Raw genomic sequence first — 17,407 nt, 5'->3', positions numbered from 1 at the left:
TTAATTATGTTGAAATAACATTTTAGAAATATTAGGTTAATATATATATATAATTAAGATTAATCTTACCTGTTTCTTTTTCAAATGTGGTTATTAGAAAAAATGTACTCACATGACTCACATCGTGTTTCTACTGGACAGTGGAGCTTTAGAACTCCTCCAATAGAACAACACCTGAGATCAGGAACTTAATTTTTTTTTTTTTTGGAGACAGAGTCTCACTCTGTTGCCCAGGCTAGAGTGAGTGCCGTGGCATCAGCCTAGCTCACAGCAACCTCAAACTCCTGAGCTCAAGCGATCCTCCTGTCTCAGCCTCCCGAGTAGCTGGGACTACAGGCATGCACCACCATGCCCGGCTAATTTTTTCTATATATATTTTTAGCTGTCCATATAATTTCTTTCTCTTTTTAGTAGAGATGGGGTCTCGCTCTTGCTCAGGGTGGTCTCGAACTCCTGAGCTCAAACGATCCGCCCACCTCGGCCTCCCAGAGTGTTAGGATTACAGGCGTGAGCCACCGCGCCCGGCCATTTTTTTTTTAAGTATTTCTAACCCACTGCCCACTAGCAAGGAGCCCTCTGTGATATAAGAACAGTCAGAAGAAACATACCCACCAGAAAGAGACCTCAGGACCTTCCCCTGAGCTCAATGATCCCTGAGGTGGCCAGGCGCAGTGGCTCACGCCTGTAATCCTAGCACTCTGGGAGGTTGAGGCGGGAGGATCACTTGAGGTCAGGAGTTCAAGACTACCCTGAGCGAGAGCGAGAACTAGTCTCTACCAAAAATAGAAAAATTAGCCAGGTGTGGTGGCTTATGCCTGTAGTCCCAGCTACTAGGGAGGCTGAGGCAGGAGGATCACTGGAGCCCAGGAGTTTGAGGCTGCAGTGAACTGTGATGATGCCACTGCACTCTAGCCTGGGGCGACTGAGCAACTCTATCTCAAAAAAAAAAAAAAAAAAAAAAGACCCCTGAGGCCCAGAGGGGGATGTGACTTGCTCTGTCTCACAGAAGTCAGCAGCACACCTGAAACCAAGCCCAAGATTCCTCAGCCTGATTCGGCCATTTGTTCCATCATTCAAGGGTGCCTACTGGGATTTGAAAATCAGTGGTTTTACTTCAGCCAGTGGAACCCTGGGATAACACACGCTGGAGTCTGAGGCCTGTGATCTTGAGAAGGTGGTATCCTGCGGGAGGGCTTGCTGATGGAGCCAAACCCTGAGCTGCAGCCGATGCTACCTGGAGCCTACTCGGGCAGAGAAGCCCCCCATAAGCACCTCGGGCTGTATTACTTGGAGGGGGGGCTCTTGTTATAGATGAGGAAGTCTGAGATGTCATGCCAGACATTGCTGTCATCGTAGAGGTAGGTCATGGAGGACTGCAGTGAGGGATGCAGCGTGGGCCGGTGATACTCAAAGAGCCACAGCACCAGCCCCCACACCACTGCAGTGAACACCGGGAACAAGTCCCACTTGGGCTCAGGGATGTAGCCCTTCTCCATACCCAGGCGGCACAGGGCAAACAGGACACGTGACAACAGGTACATGCCGATCTGCAGAGAGGGAATGACGGGGATTACTGGTAGGCGAAGCCAGTGGGAACCTTCCTATCCACCCCCATGCACTGATGGTGTTTTTCAAAGAGGATGTGCAAGAGGACTTGAAGTGGTATGTAGCAGGCATTTTAATATTCCTATGTATGTCTTTTATTATTCTATTCCATTAGAAATTTAAAAGAATACATTTACATGCTTCAAAAAAAAGAGGTAAACTGAAACCAAAAAATGACCCATAAAAGGAAAAATTGATAAATTGGATCTCATCAAAACTCAATTTTTTTTTTTTTTTTTTTGAGACAGAGTCTTGCTCTCTTTTCCAGGCTAGAGCGCTGTGGTGTCATCATAGCTCACAGCAGCTTCAAACTCCTGCGCTCAAGCCATCCTCCTGTCTCAGCCTCCTGAGTGGCTGGGACTACAGGCACTCATGACTATGCCTGACTAACTTTCTTTATTTTTTGTAGAGACAATGTCTTGCTATGTTGCTCAGGCTGGTCTCAAACTCCTGGTCTCAAGTGTTCCTACCACCTCAGCTTCCTAAAGTGCTAAGATTACAGGTGTGAGCCACTATGCCCAGCCAAAACTTAAAATTTTGAGCCAGGTGTGGTGGCACACACCTATAGTCCCAGCTATTCAAGAGGTTGAGGCAGAAGGATCACCTGTGCCCAGGAGTTTGAGTCCAGAGTGGTCAACATAGCAAGACCCCATCTCTAAAAAAATAAGAAATTAAAACATTTTCTCAGTGAGGTCAGGTGCAGTGGCTCACACCCGTAATCCTAGTACTTTGGGACTCCAAGGCAGGAGGATCACCTGAGGCCAGGAGTTCAAGACTAGCCTGGGCAACATAGCAAGATATCATCTCAAAAAAAAAATTTTTTTTTTCTCTGTGAAAGCCCATGAGAAGATGATAAAAAGAAAAGCTACAAACTAGGAGAAGATATTTATAAACATGTGTGTGACAAAGGACTAGTATCTGGAATATATATATTTTTAAAAATCCTCAAAACTCAGTGGTTTAAAAAAGAAAGAATCCAGTTAGAAAACAGGCAAAAATGACCAGGCACAGTGGCTCACGCCTGTAATCCCAGCACTTTGGGAGGCCAAGGTGGGAAGATTGTTTGAGGCCAGGAGTTTGAACCCAGCCCAAGCAAGATAGCAAGACCTCATCTCTACAAAAAAATTAGCCAGGCGTCGTGGCTAATTTTAGGGACCTTGTCTCTAAAAATAAAGTAAAATACAACAAATAGCATTTAGTCTCATCAATCATCATCATCATTCCATATAAAAGGGAATTTTAAAACAGAAAAAGGATAAGTCACAGAGTAAGAGACAATTTTTGGATTTTAGTATTTTCTTTTATGAAAACCTTACTCCAGGGTCATATTTTTCTTCATTTCACTAGAGAGTGTTTTTTTTTTTTAAAGTTTGAGAGCTACTGTAGTGATTGATTGATTGACAGAGTCTCACTCTGTCGCCCTGGGTAGTGTATAGTGGTGTCATTGTAGCTCACTGCAACCTCAAATGCCTGAGCTCAAGCAATCCTCCCGCCTAGGCCTTCCAGAGTGCTAGGATTACAGGTGTGAGCCACCATGCTGTGCCTAGAGAAGTTTAAAAAAAAAAATCTCTGCCCCAGAGAGCAGTACATAGATTTTCAGAATCATGGAATTTCATCGAGCTGCTTGGTTGACAGATGGGGAAATTGACGGGGAAGTGACCTTCTCAAGGTCACACAGGGACTGGAAAATCACAGACCTCAGACATGGAAGGGTCCAAGAGCTCATCTTCTTCAACCCCAACCCTCACCTCTATACTGACCCACGGCCCACGCCCCAGCCCCACCTCAGGGGAGGATCTTTACCTGGCTGTTGATGTTGTTGTTGTCTCCAAACACTAGCATGCCCCCAATGAAGGCAGCCAGGAATGAGTGAAATTGGTAGGTCTTGCCCTGCACACGGGACTGCAGGGCACAGAGACCCTTGTAGGTGAACACAAAGTAGGCCAGGTTCCGGGAGTGGGTGTACGTGGCCTGCAGGATGGCCCGAAGCTTCTCCCAGAGGCTGCACAAACACAGGGAGTCCCCCATGAGTGCAGGCCCAGCCGGTCCAGGGTGTTTACCCCCTGGGCATGCAAACTGCACCAGCCATGAAGGTCATGGCCAATGCGCAATCCATGCCTCTACCCTCCAAGTCCTCAGAGCTGCTCTCTCACCTAGTTCAGGTCTTGACTCAATGCCACCTCCTCAGATAGGCCTTCCCTGATCACCCCATATAAAAGAATGCTCATCACATCCCATCCTCTCACCCTACTTCTCTTTATCACCACCTGACATTGACTTGCTTGTTTATTCTCTTCCCCCACCCCTGCCCCACCCAGGACAAGCTACTGGAAAGTGGTATCTAGATCTGGCTTGTTTATCCTCAGGACCCAGAACAGGTATTCATATGGTAGGTGTTCAATCAATTTTTTTATTCATTCATTTTTTCATTTAGAGAGACAAAATCTCACTATGTTCCCTAGGCTGTTCTCGAACTCCTGGGCTCAAGTGATCCTCCCACCTCAGCTTCGGAGTAGCTGGGATTATGGGCGTGACCCACCATGCCCAGCTAATAAATAGTAAACGTGAAGAAGTATGCTGGATCTGGGGACACAATTCTGAGAATAAACAGGTCTGCTCACCACCTTCGTAGGGCTCATGTTTCAATGGGAGCGGGAAATATAAAATAAATAATCACAAAAGAAGGGTTAAACTTTGACCTTGAGGAGAGAGCTGATGAATGGGGAAAAGTGGATGTGGATGAGGTTTGGGGTAGGGGGTTGTGTCTCAGGCACAGCACAGGCGAGGGCCCTTAGGAGGGACCGGGTGTGGGCGGTAAGGGAACAGAGAGAAGCCACGGTGGCCTTGAGCAGAGAATGCGTGAGAAGGATGCAGGGCAGCAGCAGCAGAGCCATGCTGAGTTTTGTTTTTGTCCTGAGAAGTAAACATTTAAGTGGAGGTGATTCAGTTTATCTTTTAAAAATCACTAGGGGGCAGCAAGGAGACGGCAGGGAGAGGGACACAGTGTACTCCTCAATTCAGAAGAGGCAAACTCAAGTGTCCTCAAGGCTAGACAAGGGCCATAAATGAATGAGGTGGGTCCACTGGGCCCTGTGGAAATCTGCCAGGTGGGTGGGGATGCCGGGCAGCTGGTTCTTGCCCCAGGCAAACATGGGCCCCAGGGCTGCTGGTTCTAAGGCAAGAAAGCTGGATTCCCCTGTGAAATCTCCCAGTTTTTAAATGTAGGCACTAATCCTGCCTTCAAAACATTTCTAGAGACTGACCACTCTTCTCCCTTCCACTGCCACCGCCAACGTCCAAGCTACCATCGTTGCTCACTTGGATCATTGCCACAGCCACCAGTGTAAACCTACTTCTGCCCTTGTGTGGCCCCTCCGCCCTCCCCCCATACCAATCTCTTCTTAACCTGGCAGCAAATTCTTACCCTTCACACTGTTAAAACCTAAGTCAAATAATGGCACACTCCTGCTCAAAATCTTACAGCAATCTCCTGATTAAAGGTAAAAGCCAAACTCCTCTCTTCTCTAAGGTCTAAAGCTGGAGAGAACCAAAACAAAAAAAACCCCTCCCCTCCAGCCTCCTCACACTCACCTGGCATGATCCCACGTCAAGCCCCTTGCAGCCTAGAACACTCTTTCCCTTGATAGCCACTTGGCCAACCCTTTCATCTCCTGCAAGTCTTTACTCCAATGTCACTTTCTCAAGGAGCCCTTCCCTATTTAATTTTGCAACCTGCCCCTCCGCCCAGCACCTCCCATCCCCATTCCCTCTTGCCCTACTCCATTTTTTCTTTTCCACAGCCGTATCACCTTCTAACATAGCATACACTGTCCTTATTTACTATATTTCTTTTTTGCCACCCCCTGCTGGCATGTAAGTTCTAGGAGGGCAGGATCATTGTCTGTTTTGTTCATTGCTATATCCCCACACCTAGAACAATGTCTGGCACATAATAGATGCTCAATAAACATTTGCTGAATGAATGAGTTCAATTTTTAAAAAATGATTTGGAGGGAAAAAACAAAACAAATAAAAACAAAAATACAAAAAGAAAATCTTGTGAGTTGGATGTGGCCGGTAGGCTGTCAGCCTGCGATTCCTGTTAGCTCCATGTGAGTCTACATACATAACAACTAGGCCACACATGTTTTCTGAGAAGTGCCTTAGGGGAAGACTTACAGAGATCAGAGGAAGGCCACGACGCTTGAATGAGAGAGGAGAGGTCAGGGACAGCTTCCCAGAGGAAGTGATCCTTAGAGAACTGGTATGGGTTGCCAGGAGGGAAATCAAGGTGGGGTGAGAGAGGAAAGGCATTCCTGGAAGGGGGTACTGCAGGAGCAAATGTGCGGAGGTAGAACCACACATGGCATTGCACGGAATGGCGGTGAGTTGTGTGTCCCAAGGGCACCCCAGGGTGGACATAATGAGGATACAGCTGAGGCCAGGCTGTAAAATGCCTTGAAGGCCAGGCCTGGAAGCTGGGCTTCTTTAAAGGACACAAGGGAGTTTTGGCAGGGAGAACAGGGTCAGAGTTAGACTTTAGGAGGTGTGGCGGGGCGACAGGCTAGACTCGGGGAGGAAGCTACTGCAGCCGTCCTGGCCCTGAGGGCTGACCACATTCTCTCCCAGTTTGAGGGGTATCCAGAGGGTGGGTACCTGCCATTCCGGAAGAGGAAGGTCATGACCAGTGCATGAGGGGCCCGGATTTTGGCTCCATAGCTGCAGAAACAGAAGAACACAGTTACTACAGCATCGCTGTATCATGGTATCCTGGGCTGTCCCTCTGACACCTTGTCCCCTCTCCCCATCCCAAGTCTAACATTTCTCTGGGAGGGGAAATAATGCTGGCTTCCCAGTTAGACCTGGATTCGAATCTCAGCTCTGCCACTTCCTGGTAGTGTGGTCTTGGGCTTGTCATTTAACTTCTCTGAACCTCAGTTTCCCCAACCATAAACAGGGATGTTAAATCTCAGAGGGGTTGGTTGTCATTTTCATGGAAGGAGATGGTGTATATAAAAGGTCTCCACCAACCTTGTTCAACTGGCTTCGTGGAGTCGCTCCCTCAGTTCCATCCCCACGTTCCCACTGCAACCAGTCTCATCTTTTAAAAACATAAATCTCATCACCTTACTCCTAGCTTAAAAGCCTCCAACACCTTCCCCTACTCATAGCACAGAGCTCAGGCTCCTCCCTATAGCCTTGACCATGCAGCAGGCCACAGCCCCTCCTCCTACCTCACCCCAGGCACAGTGGCTTTCCTGGAGCCCCTCTGACAAATCGGTGATCTCTGCTCCCGACCTTTGTCCAGGCTGCTCCCTATACCTGGAGTGTCCTCCCTTGTGCCCACCCAGCTACCTTTTCCTCAGCCACCCTCAGCAGGGCCCTCTGCAAAGGCTTCCTGATGCTTCAGCCTAGGTTTGGGCAACATTCTCATTGACAGAGATCCCCAAACTTCTCTGTAGCACTTTACACTCCCAATTTAATGACTCGATTATTCCTAATCATTATCATTATTCCTAATTATTTATTCTATTATAATCATCTCTTTCCTGCACTAGACTGTGGGCTCTGTGAGGGCAGGGAATGTGTCTGGCTTCTTTGCAGAGTCCCCAGTAACCTGCATGGTACCTGACATGTAGTATGTGCTCAATAAATGACTGTTGACTGACTGATTCTAGAACAGCCCGAATTACCTGTGAGGGAATGTAATTTCTAGAAGGTTCTATCTTCAGCTTGGTCCATCTTAAAGTTAACAAATTCCCTCAGTTGTTAAGTAACATCGTACTTCCTTCCACCTATTCAAAATGTATCTCTTTTCAACTATTACACACAGGAGGACCTCGACTTTGTAAAAACACATTTTAAAAAAGTCTGGAAGGAAATATGCCACGATGTTATTAGCAATGTCCCCTGGGCTGGAAGAATATGGGAATTTATTTTTGTTTGCTTTTTTAACTTTTCTGTACTTCCAAAATGATCTATAATGATTAAGCATTGCTTTTAAAATTATTAAACATTTTTAATGTTACATAATGGCCTCTTTTTAAGATTCAAACCTCTTCCCCCGACCCTTCTTTCACCCACTCATTTGAGCATCTGCAGATTATGTGCACAAGACCACGTTCACCTTCATTGTTTTAACTCAATAGGTTAAATGAGTTACCCATACACTAAAATGGGTAGTAGAAAGAAAATGGTACTTGGTGCCAAAGCCCTGCCATGTTTTGCTGTGTGAACTTGGATAAATCACTTACCCTCTCTGGGCCTCCCTTCTCCGCTCAATAAAAGGTATTCTCCATTTCACAGAGTTGCTTTTGGCAGTTAAGAATGTAGCACGTGTAAAAGTTCCTGCCTCAATCAATATTAGTGTCTCTTCTTATTCTTCTTTATTGGACACTCCCTACCCCATCTCTGACCGAGTTTTCCAAGCATCCAACCCTGGTCTTATCAGGTTACAAGGTCTAAAAATCCTTGACAGCCTCCTTAAGACAATGGTCATGAGCTATACACTGTTGTCACCTGAACATATGTGAATGTCCACTGCAGGCTTGTTTGAAACAAAAAGAGACTGGAATCAAATCTAGGTCCATCCACAGACTGGGAAATAAATAATGGTTCCACCATTCGGTGGAATACTACATAGCTATAAAAGAATGAGGTGGCTTTATGTACACTGAGAGGGAGCGTATGCAGGATTTATTAGAGCAAGATATACAGGATATGCAGCAGTGTGTGCAGCATAGCAATAATTGTGTAAAATGAAATTCTTCTATAAATCTAAAATTATTTCAAAATAGCAATTTTTAAAAAGAGTGTGTGGAAAGAATACATGCATGTGTTTGTATATGCATATAATATTTCTGCAGAAAGATGTAAGAGACTGGACACAGAGGTTGCCCCCAGGGAGGGGGACTGGGTGACAGAGGGATGGGGTGGGCAGGACATTTTAGCATCTAACTTTTTATGCCTTTGTGCATGTGTTATCTAATTTAAAAAATAAAGTTAAAGAAATTTAAAATGTTAACTATTTATTTATTTTTTTGCAACTGGGTCCTGCTCTATTGCCCTGCCTAGAGTGCAGTGGCATCATCGTACCTCACTACAACCTCAAACTCCTGGGCTCCTGCCTTAGCCTTCTGAGTAGCTGGGACTATAGGCATGTGCCACCATGCCCAGCTAATTTTTCTATTTTTTGTAGAGATGGAGTCTTGCTCTTGCTCAGGCTGGTCTCAAACTCTTGGCCTCAAGCAATCCTCCTGCCTTAGCCTCCCCCAGTGCTAGGATTACAGGCATGAGCTACTGTGCCTGACCAAAATGTTAACAATTTAAAGCTGGTGTTACTATTGTGGAGGCCATGCTGAATCACTTACCTTCTCCCCTGCCTAGCAGTGGGCAGGAGGGCCAGGACTCCCATCCCAGCCCCAGAGAGCTGTCTTCCCCCAGTACCCTACAAAGACACATCTTGTTCTCCTGAACAAAGAGGCCTCAGCTTCCTCTGGTTGGTCAGGGATAAAGCGTCATTCCTTTCACTCCAGACATAAGCAGAATAGTGCCCCCAACTACCTACATCTGCCAAGCCCCTTCCCGAAGTCTTCAAACTCAGATGGGAGCTGCTTATTCTCTTGTTCATGGGATTACTCCTGAAAAAACGGAGGCCCTAGATTAAAAAGGACTTAAAGGACATAATGACAACTGCAATGTGATGTCCTGGAGCATCTTGGCCAGGACAAACTAGCTATAGAGGAAATCTGTGGGACAACTGGGACAATTTGATTTTTTTTTTTTTTTTTTGAGATAGGGTCTCACTCTGTCACCCGGCTAGAGTGCAGTGGTGTCATCATAGCTCACTGCAACCTGAAACTCCTGAGCTCAAGCAATCTTCCTGCCTTGGCCTTGCAAAGTGCTAGGATTCCAGGCGTGAGCCACTACACCTGGCCAATTGGACTACTGACTGGATAATAATATTATAGAATTATTGTTAACTTATTAAATGGAATTGTGAAAATTTAGCCATATAGTAAAATACCCTTAGTTTTAGAGATGTACATTGAAAAATTTTTAGGGGTGGAACATCAAAGCAAGTTAAAATTTTAAAAAGTTCAAACATCTCAGACATCTAAGTCAGCCTCCCTAAATGAATGGGCTCTCTTCACAAACAGCATATTTTTTCCACCTCCAGGCCTTTGGGCAAGCCATTCCGTCTGCCTGGGCAGCCCTTCTCTCCCTGACAAATTCCAACTCAGCCTTCAAAATATCACCATCACCTCCTCTGTAAAGCATTCTTGATCACCTGTTACTGCCATGGTAGTTTAATCATCAGACTTTGAGCCTTTGGACTAAGTCCTTACAGATATGCACAGCATCTTAGCACTAACCAGAGGGGGATCATTACCTCAGAGCACCCACGTATGGGTGAGCTTACTGTTTTCATTTCACAGAGGAGGAAACTGAGGTCAGAAAAGTGTTGCTCAACTTTTAAAATGAAGAAACTGGTATTACAGCCTAAGGGCCTAATCTCACAAAGTGCTTGATCAGGCTGGGAAGGTCCTCTGAGGTCACACAGAGGAAGAGCTGGAGTGGAGGCAGGTACAAAGTCAGCACTGGGCAATGCCTGCTGGCAGCAGGGCCTGTGGGATTCCTATTCATTCCTGCTTTGCCCTGTGAATAGCTTGGCAAAGGAGCCACTAACATTATCTCAGGGTCATATCAGTGGGTGACTGATATAATCTGGCCAGACCCCGTGGGAACAAGCTTCTACCTGACTCTGAGTGCACATGGAAGCCAAGAGTCTGGCATTGGAATTAGGTATCCCTGGGTTTGAATCCTGGCTCCAACCCTGACCTAGGGATGTCACTGTGAGCAAGAGGTTTACTTCTGAGCCATAGCCTTTTCTTCTGGAAAATGGAGGCAATGGCAATTCCTCCTTTGCACACATTCGTTCATTCAATAAATATTCAAGCATCTATTATGTACCAGGTGCTAGGAATACATCAAGGAACAAAATACATAAAAATTTCTGTCCTTATGAAGCTCACTTTTTAGTGAGAGAGATAGACTATAAAAACAAGATACAGGCCAGGCACAGTGATTCACATACATAATCCCAGCACTATGGGAGGCCGAAGTGGGAGGATCGCTTGAGGCCAGGAGTTTGAGACTAGCTTGGACAACACAATGAGATCCCATCTCTACAAAAAATAATTTTAAAAAATTAGCCCTCCATGGTGGCGGGCACCTGTAGACCCAGCTACTCGGGAAGCTGAGGCAGGAGGATCCCTTGAGCCCGGGAGTTGGAGGTTGCAGTGAGCTATGATCATGCCACTGCACTCCAGCCTGGGAGACAGAGTGAGATTCCATCTCTAAACAAGAAAAACAAACAAGATACAGAAGTGAACTATTTAGTGTCAGACGTCAGAGGGTGACAAGTACTATAGAGAAAAATAAAGTAAAGAAGGAGGTGGGAAGTTCAGGGATGGCCTCAATGAGGAGGTGACATTTAAAGAGGCCTGAAGAAGGTGAGGGAGTAAACTAGGCTGGCATCAATGTGACTATAACAATAGTAACAACAGCCAAAAAAACTAGATAGATCAGGTGTTGTGCTCCACATTTCACACATATTTACTCAATCCTGATTGTGTAAGTGCTGTTACCATGCCAATTTTATAGAAATTGAGGCTTGGAGAAACTAATGACTTGCTCAAGACCACACAGATAAGTGGGACCCAGGTTCAATATGAGGATGAGGCAGTCTACAGCCTCACCACTATGACATGTTGCCACTAGGATGCCAACTCCAGGGGGACACAGGCCTTTGTCTTGTTTGTTCTCTGCTTTATCCCCAGTTTTAGCACAGTAGGCCCCTACTAAATGATGGCTGTTATACATGGGGTTTAAAGGAGGCCAAGCTTCTCTCTCTGGGCACCAGCCAAGAGAAATGACCCTAAGACCTCCTTTCCAGGGCCGGGCGCGGTGGCTCACGCCTGTAATCCTAGCACTCTGGGAGGCCGAGGCGGGTGGATCACTCGAGGTCAGGAGTTCGAGACCAGCCTGAGCAAGAGCGAGACCCCGTCTCTACTAAAAATAGAAAGAAATTATATGGACAACTAAAATATATATATACAAAAAATTAGCCGGGCATGGTGGCGCATGCCTGTAGTCCCAGCTACTCGGGAGGCTGAGGCAGTAGGATCGCTTAAGCCCAGGAGTTTGAGGTTGCTGTGAGCTAGACTGACGCCACGGCACTCACTCTAACCCGGGCAACAGAGTGAGACTCTGTCTCAAAAAAAAAAAAAAAGAAAAAAAAAAAAAGACCTCCTTTCCTGCAGGTATGATGGCCAGAATAATTGCAGCTTCTTTTACATTCATTGCCATGCCCCAGGAGCCCCCTGTGCCAAATAAGAACTTGGCACTGGAGTCCTGCAGATGACGAGTGAAAAGCAGGATGCGAGCCCATGGGCAGCTTAATGGGGGGAGCATAGGCAAAAGGCATCCACCTGCCTGGTTAAGGCCAGAGCCCAGTTTCCCATTGTGCAGATGGGGCCACTGAGGCCAGACAGGCCCAAGAGCACACAGCGAGGCGGGGTGAACTGAACCCAAACGAGGGGAAACAGGGCATGGCATGGAAGCGGTCAAAGCAAAACGACCAAGTTGCAAAGCACAGAGATCCCGGAAACTGTGCAGTGGGAGCTCGGGCTCAGAGCTGGGAAGGCGCTCGGAACCCAAAATTCAGCTCCCCTTGCAGAGATGGTGAACACCGAAACCTAGAGACACAAGAGGGTCGCTCCAAAGCACACAGCACAGTGTCGCCGGCCCTGGAACCCGCGCCTCCGACCCCAGCCAGTACGGTCCCTGAGCCCCAGCCCGGCCCGATGGCCCCACTCACACGGCCCCGTTCCGAAAGCCCTTAACCATGGCCAATGCAGCGTGGTAGCGACGCTTGCGCAGCAGTGTGTTGACAGCCAGGAGCAGGGCCCGCAGCTGCGAAGGGGCGGCCATAGCGCGAGCGGCACGCGGGGATGAGGTACAGAGCTGGAAGCGAACTGACAGCCCGGGATTCCAGACGAACTGTCCTCGGCGCCTAGGCCGCGCCGCCACGTCGTGGCGCCCATAGGCTAGGTCTGCTGTCACTCATACAGGAAGAGCCAATTACAGAGCGCACTCGTCTCACAAGGGGAAACGGACGAGCCCACTCTTCGGAATAGCTCTCTGATTGGAAAAGAAAGGAGAGCTTGTAACCAATCATAGTGGGCTCCGTCTGACTCACCCTCAGGAAGGTCATACGGCCAGATTTGTCCAATCAGAAGACACTTCCCTTTGGGACGCGTCTGGTTCACGCGTGGGCTTGGAATGAGCTGTGTACTTGGCGGGAGGTTTCCTGGAAGAGGGACCGCCCTCCTTAGAGTTGGGGTGAGTGAACAAGGCGTCATCTTTACACATGACAGTTCTGAGTAGCGATGTTCTCAGAGTGTAAAATCACATGGCACCCTCAGTGCGTTCGATTTATAAAATCCAAACTCCTCCCCAAGACCCACAAGAGAAGATCTGTGATCTGGCCCCTGCTTTCCTCTCTCACCCCACAGTCTATCACTTGTCACCACCCCTCTCTAGCCAAACTGGCCTCCTTCCTGTTCCCTGAGCATGCCAAGAACCCTTCTATCATAGGGCCTTCGCACTTGCTGTTTCCCTGCCTGGTATGCATCACCCTCAGCTGTTCCTATGGCTGGCTTCTCCTCAACCTTCAGGTTTCAGCTCAAATGCCACCTCATCAGACAGGCCTTCCTAGATGTCCATCTACTCTGATTCATTAACCTGTGGTTTTGTTTTTTTTTTTTTCCTTCATGGAACTTTTCATACTTTAAAATTGTTTGCAACATGTTCATTGCCCATTTCCCTTACCAGACTGTCGATTCTGTGAAGGCAGAAACCTTGTTTGTCTTGTTTTCTTCTGTAATCTCAGTACTTGGCACATGGTGGGTCCCCAACACATGCTTGTTGAAGCAATACACAATTTTGGCCTGCCATCTCCCAGAGCACTGATATGTGACATTTGCATCTGACATCATTGCATAGAGTTGTCACTGGATAATAGCTACACATTGAGTGGTGGCTGTGACTTGTGAGAGTGTCCCCTGGTACTTGGGCCACATGGTATTTACCTGTGATATTATTTCCTCCTGTCAGAGAAAGAACAATTTCAGAAATCAGTGAAGGAGAGAGTTGTGCTGGACCTATTTTATCACTAAAACTAGAATTCTGGAGTTTTTCTTTCTTAACAGTGGACTATTAATAGTTTACTCAGTTAATCCTTCCTCTGAAAGTAGTGACTATGTTAGATCATATATAAAAATATCCTCTTAAAAACGCTGAAGTGCTTTAAAGTATGAGGAATGCCCAGGCCAATTACTGAGTGAAAGGCATCAACCAGATAGTTAACAGGAGGATTGGAATGTTGAAGAACCAAAGCCACTTATGACTTGAGAGCATTTGTCAGTACTGAGCCTGTGAGTTTCAGTTTATCAACCACACGAGGAAAGAGGGACAAAAGTGAAAGTCCAGGACCTGCCGGAAGTGGGGAGTCTTACAGCAGAATCTCCTCACATTAAGCTGAGATTCCAAAGAGTTTCCCCCAAGTCTAATGTGATATAAACCTGCTGTACAGTCCACACCACTAGCCCCAAGGAACTGCAGAACAAGTTGCCTTGGTGTGAGCAGAACAGTTGAAGGTAAATGAAACGGGACTTTTTTTAAAAGCTCTTCCTTGGGAAGTTGTGACCATTGATGAGTCCTTTGGTAACCCAGGGAGTAAAGCCTGGTAGATCAAAAAATCTCAGGCCAGGAATAAGGAACCTAGTTTGAAGTGATAACTGATTGGAAGTGCCCCTTAACCCTCAGCAAAACGCAAATACAAAGCCTTTCTGGAGAAGGGCACATCCATCTTTGGCTTCAGAATCCACTATGAATAATTTTTCTAGGGTGACGAACAGCAAATAATCAGAGATAACCAGTCCCTCAACACAACATGAAGAAGAATCAACAGTTCAACACAGATTTCAAGTATTACAATTCACAGACACAAGTTTTTTTTAAATGTTCACAGAAAATTTTAAAGCTGGAAAATAGCTACTGGGAACAGAAAACTATTTTTTTTAATGGCAAATTTGAAAAGGAACCAAACAGAACCTTCTAGAAGTATCACCTCCTACTCCCATGAAGAATCAGTCCCTAAGCCCTGACACATGGCCCAGAATCAGGAGAGAGTGTTTGGAAACTAGCTGGTTTGGCACTAAGTTCTTCCTGGGCACTCTCTTTTGCTAAGTCCTTTTTTACATAGATAAGTAAGTTTCTGCCCTCAAGGAGCCTCCTGGCCTGCTAAGGATAAAGAGTTGCCATAATGGGAACGCTTATTTTCTGGTGACCCTTTTTAATTTTGTCACTCTGAGTTCCTCAGGACAGGGCCTGTTTATTCACATTTGCCCAGAGGAATAAACTATATGATGAGTATTTACTGTGTGCCAGGGATTGTTTCCTGAATGCTTTATTAACCATTTCATTCTCACAGCATCCCTGGTAGGTAGGTACTATAACGATGATCACTTAACCTATGAGAAACTGAGGCACAGAGAAGCAAAGTAACATGCCCAAGATGATGTAGCTAATAAATTATGGAGCCAGGATTTGAATCCAGACCCCCTGGCTCCAGAGTCTCTGATCTTAGCCACTGTATTAGTTTACTAGGGCTGCCATAACAAAATACGATAGTCTGGGTATTTTAGCAACAGAAATTTACTTTCTCACAATTCTGGAGGCTAGAAGTCCAAGAGCAAGGTCGCAGCAGGTTTGATTTCTCCTGAGGCCTCTCTCCTTGGCTTGCAGATGGCTGCCTTCTCAGTGTGTCCTCACATGGTCACCCCATCTATGTGTGTGTCATAATTTCATCTTCTTGTAAGGGTGTCAGTCATATTGGATTAGGGACCACCTACATGACCTCATTTAACCTTAATTACCTTTTTAAAGACCCTGTCTCCAAATATAGTCCCATTCTGAAGTACTGGGGGCTAGGACATTGACATATGAATTCAGGTGGGGGACACAATTCAGTCCATAGCAGCCACCATGCTTTGCTGCCTCCTACGAATACCAACAAACCTAACAAGATGTCAGGACCCAGCATTGCTTTGTGTCTGAACTTTCTTCCCCCTGCAGCTGGCAGTCTGGTTTAAGCTGCTTACGACTCTCCCCTCCCTATAGAGAAGTTAACTTTTCTGGGGTGGCTGGAACACTCACAGTGGAGTGGGACATTTGAAATTTCCCAAACCTTCCCTCTTCCCTGCTTGGCTCCACACCTGGAATTACTACATTACTTAACCCCAGGACTCTCTTAAGCTGTAATTGGATTCTGTTCAGTGCCAACCAGTGACCCTGAGGGAATGGGTCGTGGGACTGGTAAGTTTTTGGTGGAGGAAGAGATGGCAGTAAGGGGTGAAAAGTTTGCAATGGGGGTAGCCTGCCTGGGGAGCCTGCTGGCAGTGGGGCTCTCCCTCCCTGAATCTCAGTTGTCCCATATGTCAAGCCTTCAGTCAAGCATTTCCCAGGTTGCCTCTGTGCCAGGCCGTGAGGTCCAACCTGAATGGATGCAGCACCTCCCCTGTTTAGAGGGCTCCCTCTTAAGGGGGTGGAGAAAAAGAGAACTGCCAATAGCCAGAGAATATCACATGACAGGGTTGTACCGGGTACTGTGAGAATCTAGAATGGCAAAGGAGGGATAGAGTTCACCCCTGGAGATCTGGAAAGCTTCTCAGAGGAGGCAAGAAGCCAAGCTCCTATTGTTGCAATGAGGGATGGCATTTCAGAAAGAGTACTTGGAAGCCACTATCATACGTTGTAATTAAATAACTTTTAAGATTTAATGTCTGTCTTTTTCCCTCCCCCCTAACTCTCTGGGAAAGGACCGCGTGTTTCCAGAGCTATCACAGCCATGCACAGCAGGCCCTCAAAAGGAGCCCACGAAGCATAAATGAAGAGGAGACAGGGGTCAGTGTGTGATGGGGGGTCCGAATGATGGGCGCCTCTCTCATCCTGTGAGACCCAGATGGGGCCCCTAAGAGGCTGGGCTGGGAATGGCTGAGGCGGGCATTGGGGGTTTATGTGACAGAAATGGGGTGTCCGGAGGCAGGGATGGGAGGTCCTCAGCAGGTGGAAATGAGGGGTTATGTAACAGCCTTGGAGGAATCTCTGAGAGACGATGGGGATTAAGCCCAGGCAGGCAAGGGGGTCACATGAGGACAGGTGGGTCCCACCGGGGAGAGATGAGGGTCGCTGCGGGAAGGGGAATGGGAAGTACATGACAAGGGATGGGAATCTGTGTTGCACAGTTGGAGGGGGTCCTTGTGACAGAGTTGGGTGGTCTGGGTCAGGTGGGAACGGAGCTGTTGTTGCAGAGCTGGGGGACACATGCAGTGGGAATGGGGGAATGTGTCAGAGTTGGGGGGTCAGGTCCGGTGAGGTGGAGACGGAGGTTCAGATAATAGGGCTAGCGGGTCCCGTGTGTGGCGCATATAGGGGTACCGACGTAAAGTTGGACGTCCAAGTGAGGAAGGTATAGGGGGCCCACATGCGCTGGTGACTGGGTCATCCAGCGGGTCCGGGGACCCTATGCATGCCGGGGTTCCCGCGAGCCAAGCCCCGGGTTCCAGGGCTGGGGGCTCGACGGCGGCTCCCGGGCGCCCCCTGGCGGCCCCGCGCCGCCGCGGCTCCCACAATGCTCGCGTAGCCCCGCTTCAGCTCCCGCGGCGGCGGCTCCAAG

General features: G+C 47.3%; 1 protein-coding gene across 2 annotated transcripts; it reads right to left on the bottom strand.

Annotated features, from left to right (window-relative positions):
* Positions 1-466: 466 nt before the first annotated feature.
* Positions 467-12,656, bottom strand: PXMP4 (peroxisomal membrane protein 4). Of its 2 annotated transcripts, XM_069495901.1 has the most exons (4): positions 12,488-12,656; positions 6,262-6,324; positions 3,409-3,607; positions 467-1,547 (listed from the first exon to the last, which is right to left on the bottom strand). In XM_069495901.1, exons 1-4 carry the CDS (start codon positions 12,598-12,600, stop codon positions 1,284-1,286), a joined length of 639 nt encoding a protein of 212 aa, XP_069352002.1. In that variant the 5' UTR covers positions 12,601-12,656; the 3' UTR covers positions 467-1,283. The 2 variants fall into 2 exon arrangements, with proteins under 2 accessions (XP_069352002.1, XP_069352003.1); XM_069495902.1 differs by lacking the exon at positions 3,409-3,607 and having other exon boundaries at positions 1,305-1,547.
* Between the last annotated feature and the right edge of the window lie 4,751 nt (positions 12,657-17,407).

The sequence above is a fragment of the Eulemur rufifrons genome, chromosome 20, assembly GCF_041146395.1.
Source record: "Eulemur rufifrons isolate Redbay chromosome 20, OSU_ERuf_1, whole genome shotgun sequence".
Classification (NCBI taxonomy): domain Eukaryota; kingdom Metazoa; phylum Chordata; class Mammalia; order Primates; family Lemuridae; genus Eulemur; species Eulemur rufifrons.
The sequence above is the reverse complement of the archived record's forward strand: the minus strand, read 5'-3'. Positions and strand labels throughout refer to the sequence as shown.

Coding starts and splice junctions, on each gene's coding strand:
- PXMP4 (XM_069495901.1), bottom strand. CDS start 12,600: ATGGCCGCCCCTTCGCAGCTGCGGGCCCTGCTCCTGGCTGTCAACACA. Junction 6,325..12,487: donor GGCTTTCGGAACGGGGCCGT/GTGAGTGGGGCC, acceptor CTGTTTCTGCAG/CTATGGAGCCAAAATCCGGG. Junction 1,548..3,408: donor ACAACAACATCAACAGCCAG/GTAAAGATCCTC, acceptor CCCTCTCTGCAG/ATCGGCATGTACCTGTTGTC.